Source organism: Stenella coeruleoalba (assembly GCF_951394435.1).
Source record: "Stenella coeruleoalba genome assembly, chromosome: 12".
In the NCBI taxonomy this organism is placed as follows: domain Eukaryota; kingdom Metazoa; phylum Chordata; class Mammalia; order Artiodactyla; family Delphinidae; genus Stenella; species Stenella coeruleoalba.
Window position 1 is genome coordinate 89,421,004 of NC_137158.1, and position 15,534 is coordinate 89,436,537.

A 15,534-nucleotide genomic window follows, 5' to 3' on the forward strand; every position below is an offset into this window, starting at 1 on the left:
CTCGGACGCCTGCACCTCGGGCTGGATCCCCCCGTTCAGATCACCCCCAGCTCCCCTAGATAATGGCTCATGGAGCGCGGCCTGAAGGTGCACAGCTGGGGCAGGGCGGGGCTTTTTGTCTCTTCTTTCAGGAACAGTGACTGTGCACAGTTTTACCGCGTGTGTTAGAACCTCACACAGAAGGAAAAGACACTCCACAGAGCCGCCCCACGCGTGGGCCACCTAGTCCCCCGTTAGGCCAAAGACACTAAAAATTAGTTCTGGGACTACCAGGACGCTGACAGGGAGTCTGTCAGAAACTTGTATTTTCAATAAACTTCCCCCAAAATCTGAATGTGTGAAAACTGTATCGCGTTTTAATGTCCTGACTTCTCAGCATCGTTGCTAACATATGATACACTTGCTGTTTCACCAGCGGAGTGCACGTTAGGGTCTCCCAGTGGCTCCGTGACCCACAGTCCAACCCTCACCCTTCTCCTTATATCTCCTTGTTTCTAAACTTCTCAAAGGCCTCTTGGGTCACTTCTGCAGGTCTAGTCTCTTACTCTATCTCCATGTCCCCAAGTCCCTCCGTTCTCAACCCCAATCAAGGCCAGGTCCTTCAGCTCCATCCCGCCCCCTCAGGAGGCCTTCCCTAGATCTTGTCGCTTCCCTGGCAGACTCCTTCCAGCCTATTTCAGCCAAACATGCTTGTTTTCCCCTCTGTCTCTCCGCTCCCCCTGCATCTCTCGCTCTCACGTTTCCCCTATAATTGACGCCACTGTAACGCTCAGAAGTCCCGAGAGCAGTGGGGCAGCCAGAGACACCGCGGGCCGCCCTGTGGCTCTCCTCCCATCACTGGGCAGCTGGTTTGTTGTCCACGTGATGTCATGATCTGACACGTGTCCCACCGAGTCCTCTGCTGCTTCTCGCTCCGGCTTGGAACGAGACTGGATCATGGGAAGCACCGCTTGTATTGATGAGGGGCCCCTTGTGTTGCCCCCGTTTTCTGAGTCATCTCAGTGGTGCTGACGCTCTCTGCACTGCTCTGTCCCCTGTCGGACAGCAAGAAGCAGCCGGAGGATGGATTTCCTAAGGTCGTGTCATAGCGCGTGACCCGGGCGGCTCCACAAACCGTGATGAGACCTGCCTTAAACAGCTTCTTTCCGTGAAGACCCCAAACGGCATCTCAGCCTGAAAAGCGCACGAGGAAGAACTGTCACGGAGGAGGCTGTCCCTGGCCCAGGAGGCAAGGCATCAGCCGGGGCCCCTCTCCTCCCCCCCGGCAGGAGCCCTGCTAGCTCTTTAAAAAAGGGAGAGAGATTCATTTATAGAAAACCTTTTTACAGTTTATTTCCTGTGATGAATCTTTAAAGTATAAAAATGAGTCTCTAGCTAAATGCAGGGTTTCAGTGGTGAAATTCTGACCATGTGAACAAATAAATAAATAGTTACAGTCTTTGTCAAAACAGAAGAGTTTCATCCATCTGTACGAGAGGTTTGTTTTTAAAAAAAAACATAAATAATTTACAAAAAAATACGGTACATTCTAAGTATTCACATCATCATCGTCCCACGCCACCGTGCTGTTCAGGCAAACACCACCGACACAGGAAGCCTACACGCTCTTCACAATCGTTACATTTAATGAAGTTCCCAACACGTCCTTGTCTTGGGAATACAGTTCCACCACAAAAAGTAAAAAGTGCAGCAAAATGAAAAGTAAAATCAACCTCAAAGGAAGCAACAAATGCAACTTTATCAGACACACGAGCAAATGAAAACAAAGTCATGGAGCCGCTCCCTACTTGACAGAGGAGTGAAGTCGCTGTTAACAGGAAGAGAACAGTTTGTCCGCATCAGACCAACAAGACAAAGTCTTCTTCCTAAACCCCTATGTGGAGTGAGATTAACGAATAGTTTCTGCAGAAACGTCATGCAACTTAAAGCAAAAAATAAATCAGACCTGTGTGTATTACTATATGACTGATTCAGGGGTATGTCTGCCGAGACAACGCTGGTTTACCCTCGGCATTCCAAGTCTTTAAAATCCTATGTACAGCAGATAACACTAAAAAATACTGAATTAAAGTCACCGGCAACAGTATATATTAAGGTTCCATTATAAACTCTTCATTATTATTTATTTATTCTATTACATTTTGCAGCATGTTTTATGATGACAACATAGTATTATAAAGTTTTGTATTTTGAAGATATTTTGCTGTAACTGTATCTTTATATTATATGCTAGTTATATGTTTACTTTTAGATATTATACTTACATAAGTGCTACTTGTCATATTTAAAATAAGTTATTGGTGAACGGAACTGCATTCTATATTCACTTAATAAATATTAGCACAACATTTATAACTGGAACCTTAATGGAATGTGTTACCAAGTTAGGTAAAAGCAATCGTCCATAATTTCAAAGCCTAGAATAGGGATTAGATGCCAAAATGCATTTGCTGATTTTTTCGCCTGCTGACTCTTCCCCAGCAGCTTGGAAAGGAGCTCCAGCAGGGATTCTAGGGATCAGACTTCGGAACCAAGTGACCACTGGCCACGAGTTCTCTCAGGTCCACAATGGCTGGAGGGGCGAACCACGGTGACAGCACTTCCCTAGGTTAAACCCTCACATAGACGAGGCTTTGCCAGGCCCACGTCTGCACCCACATTAGAGCCATTTTGCAAGGATATTCCTTCTTTGATGAGACAGCATCAATGAGGGCTTCCATTGTAGGACAAGAGAGTGGGGGGGGGGTATTCATTCATTCCCATAATTATTTTTGATGTTCCAATTAGTTACTTGACATCCCACATATGTGACTGGTATCTCCTGACCTCTTTCCGAAAATGGCATTATTCAGACTTGAGTTGACTCTTCTTTATAATTGACCTAACAGGATTTGGGTGCTCTTGCACCAAACTTAAGGCACTGGAAGTAGTGTAGCAATATTAAGCATAAATGCTTAATTTATGATAATTGCTTATACACAATATTCCCTTCAGCTCCATATACACATAAATAAAATAAGTACTTACATTTCATATGTAAACGTCATTCTTTTTAAACACACAAGAGAAAACAATGTAATACCATGCTTGATTTTCACTCCACATAAAGTCTCATGGATCATCAAACTGTCTTTCCTGTAGTGGGTTGATGTTCATCTTTTGTTTCCATTAATATTCATCCTCTGAAGGCACGTGGGCTTGGGTTGATGACAGGAGGTGAAGAACCACTCAAGGTTGGGGTCAAGGACAGGAGGTCTGCTAGAGAGAAGCTGGGAACACTGGGATGGACTGAGGTGTCTGGGTAACGGCGTCTACAGTACTTTGCTGGAAATACAGCAAATCTTGTTCAGACATCTGCAAAACACAGTGAACAGAATTTGGGAGATTGGACCATGCATTTTGTTTTGCTTTATTTTGTTTAACTATAACATAAAAATCACTATTTCTATTTTTAAAAAAAAAAAGGTTTCCACAATATGGATGGATGTGTGAATGGTTGAATGAATGGATGGATGGTGGATGGATGGATGGATGGATAAATGGAAGGATGGATAGATGGATGGATAGGTGGATAAATGGATGGAAGGATGGATGGATGGATGGATGGGTGGATGGATGGAACGAAGGATAGGGAAAAGAACACTTTACCAGAATCAAGAAGACAAATCAACATTCTTGTGTGATTTTTGAGAAGTATCTCTGAACCTTACTTACCTTATCTGTAGAATAGGGATATTTTCATATCTACATGAAGACACAGGCTTAGACCACATAGAAGCCAAGTTCCCTTCCAGATCTATAATATTTTGATTCAAATATGCTCCTAGAGTGATAACTAAAGAGAACCTTTCCCCCCATCCTTCCTTCCTTCTTTCCTTCCTTCCTTTCTTTCTTTTATTCTAGCAAAGATAGCAATCTAAAATGCCATTAAGAGCCCAGAAGGTGTAGAAAATATAAAAAGCTATGGGATAGAGTAGAGTGGGACACGTAGAGCCTGTGAATAACTTAAAAGTGTTTGTCTTACCAACGACATTCACATTGAATTTAAAACAAACAAACTGACAGACAAAACCAACTCAAGCTGACCAAAACAAGACATTGCCTGGCAGGCCGCCAGCTTATTTCCCTGATGTGTAGCTTTTGTAAGAGGAAAAGTAAAGTATGTGTTCCTTCCCCATCCCCTGTGCCACTCACGGCCGCAGTGAATAATGTTCTCACACCCACCTCTGCATTCATATTTCAGGTCCGAGAAGTAGACCATTTCTTGAGAGAAGACAAACAGACCCAGCCGCCCACCAGCGTAGGTTTGGTCATAGATGGGTCCTGAGTCCGCCATGACCTGTTTTCCTTCATGCACTAAGACTCTGAAAACAGGAAAAAAGGAGAAAGAAAGAGAATGTCAGCTCTTTGAAGCACATTCACCAGAGGGCAGGAGGTCAGCCTTCTCCTCACGAGGCTGGCCAAGAGTAACACAGCACCACCCCAGAGCCCTCCTTCTTCCCTATGACTCACTGACCATCACCCACCCCAGCATCCAAGTTGTCTCCACCTTCAGGAGCCAGGAAGAGTTTAGTGGAGTCAGGAGGCCCCTCCCTCTGCCTAACCCTAGCTCTAAGCCACCCCCATGTCAGCAAGCTCCTGGCCTTCACACTGCACTGAAGCCACGAGCTCACCTGCTTCCGCCCCACAAACTGTGAGCTGTGCGATAGCAAGGACCAGGCTCCACCCTACACGTACAGATGCACTAAAGCTTCCCTGGTAGGAGAGGAGTGAACAAACAGGGACACTCCACAGAAACAGCACACCCCTGGCACCAGCCTGAGCCTCCCCTTCTAAGATGTGCTTATTGGCACTGAGGACGCGCACACACTCCTGGTGAAGAATCGGACTGGCTCATGCTCTTAGTGACTAATTTTAACTTTGCAAAAACTTTAAATTTAAATCATCCGTGTTTCGTTTTATAAAATTAGAAATTGTCCCAGCTTAAAAAAAAAAAGTTGATGACAAATGCTGTCATGCCAGGAGAACAAAATGCTGTTGGACTGATTTGTCAAAGTTTTGTTTAAGATGTGTTTTAAATTCAGCCATTCACAATATCAGAAATAAATAGGAACCTGTGCACCAAAGAAATCACATGCTAATTCACAAAGATGCAGTTATTTTAACTGCACCTTCCCTCCCATGCCCATAATGTTCATTAGGAGGAGAGATGCTTATCACTTTCTGGGTTATTTTAACAAGTTTGATTTTTCTTCTCTTCAACAGTTTTGTTTTTGCTTTTTTAAAAAACGTGAAGAAGATGCTGGACAGAAAAGAGAAGGCACTTAAAGTGGAAGAATCCAGGGAACAGCATACAAGTTGGAATCCACTTTGGCTTATTCATCTGTTAATGTTCTAACTTGCCATCCAGCGGAAGGATGTTCTTGGAATGTGAAAATTACTTGGTAGAAATACAGCCGCTACTGAGCTACACTCTCACCTACCTTATGTAACCTGTCTTAGGTCTGTGGGTCAGATGCCACCTGTAGGCAGTGTAGTCCTTCCAGCCAATATTTTTGGGGTCATGCCATAACGTGCGAACCTGAGGAAAAACATCACTTGTGAGTATAATTGGCACCCTGAGTCTTAACCACAGTTTTACGGCACAAGGGGGGGAGATAAAAACAGTACTCTGCTAAGTAATCCCGATGGCCCCTGCTGCCACATCTACCTCCGATATATTTCATATTATAAATCTCTAGCATGAGCAAAACCCACTGACAGGGAACAACGTAGTTCAGTGCAAAGAGCACAGGCACTTGGGCCGAGTCACAGATTCTCTACTTCCTCAACGTGGGACCTTGGGCAAAACACTTAAACTCTTGAAACCCTGTGTTCCCTTTTTCTATAAGGGAGTACGCCTATGTTTCATGTGCAAGAGGATTACCAATTGTGTTTATAAAACCACCAGGCATGGCATCTTTAATAAGCGAGGTATCCGATAAAAGATTATTCACAGCACCGTGACTTGAGGTAAAATGAACAAAAACCGAGGTGGGGGTACTTTTGCAATGGGGCAGGTACTGCTCTCCTGAAAGCTCACAGCAGCTGCCGGCCTCGGTCAGAAGAGACCGTCCTCCTCACCTGTCCCTCTGTGTTCCCCGTGTGCCACAGGGCATTCCTCAGGTGCTCTCCTGTCCCCGTGGTGGAGTTCACCACCTTGAGGGACACCCCTGAGTAGCCGTACGCCCGGGTGGGCTGGTCTTCCCAGTACGTCTGAGTGACCTGCTTCCACATCACCACGTAGAAGCGGCTGCTGGACTGGTAGCCAAAGACGAAGCCAGCATAGTCGTCATCCCGGTCCGTGTTGACGTAGAATGTGCCGCTGAAGTCGACTGACCCAAATTCATCGAAACCTGGGGGCCAAAGGGAACATTTGGTCACAAAACCAGGTCAGAAACAGCCTTTTAGGAAATTACTGGATGAGCCCTGGGACCACTGGACGCAGGTGGAAAGAGGCTCTCCTCTTCCATCTAACTCAAGGTCTGCTCCTGTGGGATTAACAACACTTGTGGAATTTACTCTTTTTAGATCCCACTTACAGAGTCATGGCAGGGCTTCACCACCCTAGGTAGTAATTTACAGACCCAGTCCATAAAATGAAATGGCTTGCTGAATATTAAATCGCGGAGAATTTGGAGAGGCAAATAAGTGCTTCCCCAAGTTCTCCCGTCAAAAATATGTAGGCAGATGGCTTTACAAACCAAGGGAGGATGGGGGCTACCAGAAAGATCCACTGCTGCCGTCCACTCGGCTTTAAAGGGTAGCGCATGTGCTCCGTGGGCACCTTGCAGGCAGGAACCGCCAGGGGTGGTGCGTATTCTAAGGCTCACCAACAGCGATGCCAGGGTCGGAGTTGGCTGTCTGCACCAGCTCTTTGCCTTGATGGCGAATGACCCAGTTGGGATCGATCTGAGTGGTACCCTTGGGGTCCAGGTGGACCATCTGGAAGTTCCGGAAGTCCGTCTCACTGATGGCGTGGTTCTCAGGACACACGTCGTCAATATCGGGGATGTTGTCGTTGTCAAAGTCGTCTTTGCAGGCATCACCACGCCCATCACCTGTCACCAAGGACAAGCAGAGAAACACGCAAAGTAAGGGGTTGCTGTCCGCCTCTCCGTGTCTGAGAAAACTTAGCACATGATTCTCTGAAAATTCAAGGTTAGGTGCTTGGCAGGACCTGGATCTGCCTTCCTGGACCAGTGCCTGTAATCTCTGACATTTCACCCCAGTGCTGTGAGGAGTCTGGTGCTCTTTTCAAAACGTTGCTGTGATAAGCCCTGCAGCAAAGCACGCCCTAATCCAGTTCCTGGAGAGTCACTTCTCACTTCCTTCTGAACTTGAAACTGGGGGTACCAAACCTGAACGCTGCCAAGTGAAGTCAAGCTGAATTTCCAGCTTTTTCTCTGATAGTCTCCAGCACCTCTACTATTACCTAAATCACCCCTGCCTGCAATCTGTTTGGCACTGAAAGCAGAACCCCTTCATGAGAAATGATTTCCCTAGGGAGATGTGGACTTCTGTTTTTTGGAAGCATCTTGTCAAATTTTCTAATGAGGTGGGGATGTGGCCATGGGGCTGCGGACCAGCCTGGCACAGAGAGATGCCTGCTGAGACCTTCACAGCCGTGCAGTTCATGGTAATAGTGATGAACCAGATGACCACTTAGCACTGCAATTAGGCCATTGCAGTGCCTACTGCTTGAGAAGGAGGAAAAGATACCAAGTTCAACCGAACTTCCATCACATCCTTCAAACCATCCTTCAGTTCTGTTCAGTAACACACATCCACGCACTGGGTGACAGGCACACAATCACGCAAAAAGGAGCTTCCAAAACCCCTAAGACACCCCTGAGCACGCCAGCCTTGCCTCCGTCCCAACCTCCCTCCTGGTAAAAGGCTGCTCGGTAGCCAGCAGGCGCCCCCTGCCCCACTGTGGGGACTGAAGCCGTCTGTCCTCTTGTCAAGAATGAGCTCTGTGCTGCTCTTGGGATGGGGGTGGGGGTGGTCCTTGGAGCTGCCCTTCAGTCAGTGAGTCTCCACGTGCCTCTGGGTCGTGTGGGCTCAAACACCCCACACCCCATCTCATCCACAGTGGATGTGTACCCCCCAGGCAGCACCCGGGTCAGCCGGGATTGCACCCACAGGCTCCAGCAGATGCCAGAGGACAGCCAAGCCACCACCGAGCCCAGCGGTGCACCTGCCACATTACCTGCCACGCTACCCGAGACTCCTGCGCCCTCCGGATCCTGTGCTCATGGACCACTTACTCACGTCAGCAGTCGGGCTACGTACTTCTTTCTCCCGGCATTTCGCGCTCCCGCAACCTCTCTGCCCCTGCGGGGCGGCTGTCACAGGACCTACCGTCTGAGTCCTCCTGGTCGGAGTTGGCCACAAGCCGGCAGTTGTCCCTGTCATCGGGGATGCCGTCATTGTCGTCGTCCGAGTCACAGGCGTCCCCCTTGCCGTCGTGGTCATGGTCGGCCTGGTTGGCGTTGGAGATGTAGGGGCAGTTGTCCTGGTTGTTTTGGTGTCCGTCCTCGTCGATGTCCTCATTGTTGTCACACTGGTCACCCACGAGGTCGTTGTCTACGTCGGTCTGGAAGACAGAGTTCGGGGACAGCAGCAGTGAGCATCCAACCGGTGAAGCAGATGCCAGGCTGAAAGTCTCCGAGGGCGCGTGGCCGGTACCACCTCACCCCCGACGTGAGCCGTGACCGCAGAGAGGAAACGGTCTCTCTCCATCCTAACCCACCTCCCTACGGGGATTCACTTTCTTTACGGAAGACTGGAAAGAATGAGCTGCAACAGAATCAAGTCCTTTCTGACAACCTCTGCTGCAACACGTTCTAGGGACTACATCCGTATGTTACGTTCTCACCGTGTCTTCCAAAGGCACAACTGGAAAAGCAGCCAATTCCTATGTTTGCATCAGGGAAATACGGAGATAATTAGATGAAGACTCTCTCCTTTCAGACAGTGGGACAAAGGCACCCACTCATCTGGCCAGTGGCCACGGAGATACGAGTCATGCTCAGACCTGAGTTCAATGTTTTCAATCACAGTGATTGAAAAGCCTGTGCTGTCGCGTCCTGACAGGTGGATGAAAAGCTGCAAAGCCGCGCCCGTTCTGTGACGGAGAAGCCCCTCCGCCCCCGCTGCTCTTAGCCACACCTGGTCAGTCGCCCGTCAGTTACCTGGTCTGGGTTGTGCACCAGGGGGCAGTTGTCGCAGTGATCGCCCACGCCGTCCCCGTCGGTGTCCCTCTGGTCAGTGTTGTAGACGTAGGGACAGTTGTCTCGCTCATTGAAGACATCTGTAGGATTCAGGGGGAAAACAGAAGCAAACGGAGTTTAGAAAAGGCACGTTGCTTTTCCTATCTCAGTAAGCAACGTACGGCCAAACTTTTGTTTAATAAAAAAATGATCTAAGAAGTCATAAAATGTAAAGATTATTAGATTCATGGCAGATTTCCCATTAAACTTAAAATTCCCTTAGTTTGAAGCAGAACCAACTCTCAGAGGTTTCTGGATGACAATACACACGGAGGGCTGACGAGTGAGTCATCACAGCGTAAACATCAGAGTCCTCACGCGGACTGTTTGCCCTAACGTCCATTCAGAAAATTGGCATCGCGCTCCTAGGACCTGATCAGCTTCCGGGGCCCCACAGCCTCATCTGTTCCCTACGTTAGCAGGAAAATAACAATGGCAGAGACTGACAGGGGGGGTAGCTATAGTGCCTTACACCCAGAAATCTGAAAATAGATAATGAATTTCATCAACTTTGGGGTTATGAAAACTGAGTTAACAGTAATCAGGCTCGAAGGGCAAAGCAAAACCTCACAAATCAGTGAGTCAGCAGGAAAGCTTGAGCCAGGCTAGGCGGCTGTCTTATCCTGGCAGATGGGGGGAGGCAGGGGGCGAGGCAGTGAGAAAGGACCCCTGAGATATGCAGGGGGTCAGACCTCACAGACGGAGGACTGGAGGAGACGCCCGGCTGCTGGAAAGCCGTAGAAAGCGGCACGGCCGGACGCTGTCTTGGTGCCGGTGGAAGCTGGTCAGTGTGATGTCAAGTTACACCAAGAAAGTAGCCAGGAGACAAACGCAGGTTGGGGTGGGAGGGCAGAGTCAGAGGGAGTGGGTGTGAGTCTGTCCCAGCTGCTCCCTGAGCGTCAGACGCCCAGGGCGAGGCTGTGCTGTGAGGTGTGGAGCTCGTGCCCGCGGCACTGGCATCCAGGGTTAAATAGCCGGGCGGTGTCGCATGTTTCTGAAGTCCGAGGGTACCGGCAACCCCTCGGGGAGGCTTTGCAGTGAATGATTCAATGAATGGCCAGAAATACAGCGTGGAGGGAACAAAGCTGTCCTCAGGCCTTTCTCAGAAGCACGGTTGGGTCAGGACAGGGTACTGGGTTCCTGGGGCTGTGAACGGACGTGGACCTGGGAGAAGACACCAGGACTGGCCACAAGGACATGGGACAAGAGCTCAGGGCCAGGAAAGGAAGATGCCAAACGCGTAGTTTTCCAAAGGGGGAAACTAGGCCGGCGACCTGAGGCCAGCGACCTGAGGCCGGCAACCCCTTCCAGGACCCCACGGGGACAGGGGCCGAATGAGGCCGGGACCCTATGAGCAAAGCGCCGTGGATCGTGTTGTCTCATGTCAGTGCACAGGGGAAGCTGGGCTTATGCAGTAACAGAATAGAGCACGGAGCCTGGGACCACCGCCAACCGTGAGCCCTGAAGCCCGTCGGGAGGACGCGCGGGACTGACCGTCCCCATCGATGTCCACGGAGCAGGCGTCGCCCTCCCCGTTGCTGTCCGTGTCGATCTGCGCCGGGTTGTGCACGTAGGGGCAGTTGTCACAGCGGTCCCCAACCTCGTCTTTGTCGTAGTCGAACTGACGTGGGTTGAAGACAAGCTGGCAGTTGTCCTAGAGAGAAAGTGAGGGAAGAATTTGAGAAATAGGGTAGGGGCATTTGTTGAATTGCTTATAGAATGGCTTAGCACTTACAGGCTATGTATTCAGAGTAGATCAAGATGATCAAGGCAGCGATAAAGTACCTTGGCCAAGGTAGCCATTGCTGACACTTTCTTGATATCAAATCATTTGATAATTATTTATGCATCTGCCCCTATGAAAATTTTTGATATTTTCTATAGTAAAGGTGACCTAGCACATATTTCATGGTGAGGATAGAAACATAAACGTCAAGGGAATGAACGAATGGATGAGTTAACGGCTCGGTGGAAGCCAGGCGCAGTAAGCCTGTGGATGAGAAGTTCGCCTCTGTCTCTGCTAGCGCTGAGTTACGGACTAGCGTGCCAGAGCACTTGTGTCTGCAACGCTTCTCTCGGGAAATGGTAACATCTAAATTCTGCCCTAAAGGCAGGGAGTGGCAATATCGCTCATCCCAGGCAGCCCCCATCGCTGCCACCCGCCCCAGAAGCAGGGGGGATAAGTCCCTTTTATGCAACTAAAGGTAAACTAAACCACTGGAAGCGCTTCTGACAGAGCACCCCAGGCGGCTCCATGCTCGGGCTGCCTCGTGTGCTTGTGCGAAGGACAGACGTTCCCTGTCGGTGACTTTCCGTGACTAGCCCAGGAGCGCTAAACCCAGCAGTTCACGGGGACCCCTGGGTGCAGAGCACTGCGCTCCCCCACTCCTCAACCCGAGGGCAGGTGCCCAGGTGGTGCAGACCCACCTTCTCATCGCTGACACCGTCGTTGTCATCGTCATCGTCACAGGCGTCCCCGATGCCGTCCTTGTCAAAGTCTTCTTGCCCAGAGTTAGGCAGGAGGGGGCAGTTGTCCTGCAAGCAGAGAAAGCAGGCTAGTTACAAAAACATTCCCAAGAGCCCGCTTCTTTCAGATGAGATGGTGAGGGCGGAGCCAGCGACATCACGCCAGGCACCTGTCCTCGCGGGAGGAGGACGGAGACGCCGCGGCCCCGCGTTTCCCCTCAGGTGCTGCTCTAGGACCGACATCACCACCGCCAGTGAGCTGAGGCAAAAGGAGCCTGTGTCCTGAGCTCGGGATTCCTGTATGCAGCTGAATGACTGCGGGAACCAGGAGAGAATGAAAATACAGGACAGGGCAGAGCCTCCCGTCCCACTGCTTCCCACAAACTCCAAGCGTCCATCCAAAAGCCAAGGTCATAAACCTTCAACCCTCACTAGCCCACAGGTGGCCTAGAGTCTCTGTTCAGGAACCGCGGCCCAGCTCCCCAAACCATCTCCCTGATTCAGCTCTGCCCAAGAAGTGGAGAATTCCCATAACGGTGGAAAAAAAGTCATTTTGTTTCAGTCCAATGATATAAGGACTCAAACCCGAGCTGTACAGACACTGCAGCCTGAGGGAGCTGGAAACACCAGGAGAGGGTCCACGTGAAGGTGTTTCGATGCCACTAACACAGGTGTCCCAGAAGCCCCAGGGGTTCAAGGGGGTCAGGGGTCTCATCAGAAGCACAGCCCAGGGCCATGTCTGGAGCCAAGCTTCAACTCCAGCCCGTGAAGGAGGAGAGCATATTCCTGTGGTGTGGACACAGGTCCTGACGGAGGGACTCAGCACCTTTGCAGGGATGAGTAAGGGAACCTCTCAGACGGGGTGAGGGGGCTTCCCATGAACTGTCTTACTTTTGCATCTGTTTGTTCCCATAAGTTATATTTAATGCAAATATAATGTGCAACTTTGATGTGCCACCTTTTTAGTTATTAAATTCCTGTCTGAAGTTCCACAAAAATGAAAAACAAAGAGGGTGTCCTTTGCCTCGTGGACACCTTCCATTGTTCCTGCTACGGTACCAGGGCACCCTGGGTCCCTAGTGGAAATCTCCATCAATAATCGCATCCAATAGGCACCCACTTCCTGCGGGGATTTCCAAGCTTGACACCTGACCTTGTTAGGTCAGGGAATGTGGTCAGGGAGATACAGTGAAGGTTGCAAACTTTGTCTCTGTTATTTCAAAGCAGATTCACTTTTTGTTTCAGTCAACACCTGCCATCTTTAATCAAGAGGGCGAAAGATAAAATGTAAAACTCTCTTTACTCAAAATTCACAAGAACAAATAAATATTAAATAGATTAATATATGTATATTTGCAAGTAATGTCTTTTGTGAGTTTGTAGTATTTATATTTCTGAAGCTTCTAAGGTATAAAACTTCACTGAAACGTTTTGGTACACCTTGTTTAGTGGTGTGAATGGTGTCCCCTAAATATATGCCATGTCTTAACCTCTAGAACCTGTAAATGTTACCTTATATAGCAAGAGTGGCTATCACCTTACATGGTAAAGCTAATATCACCTTATATGCAAAAGATGCGCTTGATATGAGGGTCTTGAAAGGACGAGTTTACCCTGGAGTATCCAGATGGGCCCTAAATACAACCACGCGTGTCCTTATAAGGGCGTCAGGGGGAGTTTGAGACAGATGCACAGAGGAGCAGGCAGAAGCAGAGGCTGGGGTGGTGTGTCCACAAGCCACGGACACCTGGAGGGCCCAGAAGCTGGGAGAGGCTGGAAGGACCCTCCCCTGGGGGCTCCAGGCAGCCCAGCCCTGCCACTCCTTGACCTCACACTCCTGGCTCCAGATGTGAGAGGATGCAGTCCTGCCTTTTAAAGCCACCAGGTTTGTGGTCATTGGCTGCAGTGGCCCCAGGAAAGGACGCCACCCCGTTACAGGCCCTAAGGAAGCCCCACTCACCCGGGGGCCCTGAGCGCTTCCTGTGTGCAGCTCATGGGGGTCTTTGCAAAGAAAATTGTGTGCTAGGCTCTGTGTGAGCACAGCCCGGCCCACCTGCAGACCTCAGGCCCCCACAGCCTTGGAGGAGGGTGGGGCCTGTTTACATCGCCCCACCCCCAATGAGTCAAGCCTCTTTGTATCAGTTAACAAACATGTACTAGGCTCTGCGTCCTCTCCCAGCTCCCAACAATCAGCTGCTTTTCCAGAGTGGTCCTGGAATTTGCAGAAACCCACTAGGCAGACGCCTTGGAGGGGCTAGTGGGTGGGCAGTGACACCCCAGCTCCCGTCAGCTTCGGGGGTGGGGACCACGCAGAGTGCAGGGCCCACACGGAGCCTCTGACTGTTTGGACCCGTAGAGGCACCTCCAGGGGCACAGCTGCCCCGAGCTGGAACCGCTGGGGCCTGAGGAAGGGGGACCCCCTGCCACACCCTCACCTTGATGCAGTGGTAGGTGGCGTTGGTGGCGCAGACCAGGTTCTTGTTGGGCCAGCCATCCAGGTCTGAGTCCTCCCCGCAGATGAGCCCGTCGCCCGCGTAGCCTGTCTGGCACTCGCACTTGTACATGGGGTCGCTGAAGTGGCCCAGGTAGATGCACTCCGCATGCCTGTGGCAGCTGTGGCTCTTGTCCTTGCAGGGGTCCTCAGGCTCACACAGCTGCGGGAGGGCCGAGCGTGTCAGGACGCGTGCTGACCCCGACCCTGACCCTGACGGGAGGGCCGCATGCAGGGCGCAGGGCTCCCGGCCACCCACGGGATGCTGAGGAGGGGCAGCGTCCAGAGACCCAGGGCTCTGCTCCCCTGGAAGGCCCCGAGCAACAGCAAGGTCACGTCGGGCCTCCGGTGACGCCTGGGGTCACGGGGAGACCACGAGTCCCCACCCTGGCCCTCTGGGATGCTGTGCGTGAAAACTCAGCCCTGTGGTCCCTGTGGGTGGGGTCGCGCTGGCCGGCAGAGTGAGACCGTCTCTCCCCCAGGTCGCCGTCCCCGCTCCTGTCCCGTCCACCCTCCAGTCCCAGCTCCCGCCTGACTGTCCTGCTGTCTCTAACAGGAGCTCGGAAGGCCGAGCAGCTCACCTGCTTCTCCGTCTTGGCCGCCTCCAGGCCGACGCCGAAGGGCTGGCTCCCCTTGTAGCGCGGGGGGCAGGGCAGGCAGTGGAAGCCGGGGTTGGTGTTGACGCAACGGTGCGCCTTGCTGGTCGTGAAGCACACGTCGGTGACCAGAGCGCACTGCGGGGACCAGCGGGCCAGACGTGAGCCCACGCTCCCCACCTCCGAGGCACGCCCCGCCGCCTGGGAAGGGGGCACCTACCTCGTCCAGGTCCTCGCAGTGGGTGCCGTTGCCCAGGAAGCCCAGCGGGCAAGAGCCGCAGGACCAGGACCCGTCGGGGAAGCTGCGGCACTCGGCTCCGGGGAAGCAGGGGTTGGACAAGCAGCCGTCTGCACGGAGGAAGCAGAGCAGAGTCAGCAGCCGCCACCAGGTGGCGCCGTAATGAACCCACACACGAGGCCCGGGTGATGCCCTTCACACACTCCGGGGTTCAGCTGTGGAGAAACTGAGTGAGTTAGGAAGATGCTGGGGACAGCCACCAAAAGTCACCACCTCCAAGAGTAAAGCGTCGGAGATGTAGGGGTGACGGGGCCCGCGTGCTCTGTGGCCGCACTACCTACGATGCTCCCTTCTGCGCGCCATGCTTTCTGCCTTCACGTAAAAAGGCCAGAGGAACACGAAGCAGAGCGTAAAGCTTCACGTGTGTAG

General features: G+C 51.2%; 1 protein-coding gene across 3 annotated transcripts in view; it reads right to left on the minus strand.

Moving 5' to 3' along the window:
- Positions 1-1,071: 1,071 nt before the first annotated feature.
- The window catches only part of THBS2 (thrombospondin 2), a 28,640-nt gene continuing 14,177 nt past the window's right edge, over positions 1,072-15,534 (minus strand). For all 3 annotated transcript variants that reach the window (XM_079939458.1, XM_079939457.1, XM_079939456.1), the window contains exons 11-22: positions 15,088-15,215; positions 14,853-15,005; positions 14,216-14,434; positions 11,742-11,849; positions 10,809-10,968; positions 9,237-9,355; positions 8,404-8,638; positions 6,873-7,100; positions 6,124-6,395; positions 5,484-5,581; positions 4,225-4,364; positions 1,072-3,354 (exon numbers count right to left, since the gene is read on the minus strand). In XM_079939458.1, the coding sequence (XP_079795584.1) occupies positions 3,347-3,354; positions 4,225-4,364; positions 5,484-5,581; positions 6,124-6,395; positions 6,873-7,100; positions 8,404-8,638; positions 9,237-9,355; positions 10,809-10,968; positions 11,742-11,849; positions 14,216-14,434; positions 14,853-15,005; positions 15,088-15,215 (1,868 nt within the window). In that variant the 3' untranslated portion in view covers positions 1,072-3,346. The remainder of the gene's footprint in view (positions 3,355-4,224; positions 4,365-5,483; positions 5,582-6,123; positions 6,396-6,872; positions 7,101-8,403; positions 8,639-9,236; positions 9,356-10,808; positions 10,969-11,741; positions 11,850-14,215; positions 14,435-14,852; positions 15,006-15,087; positions 15,216-15,534) is intronic.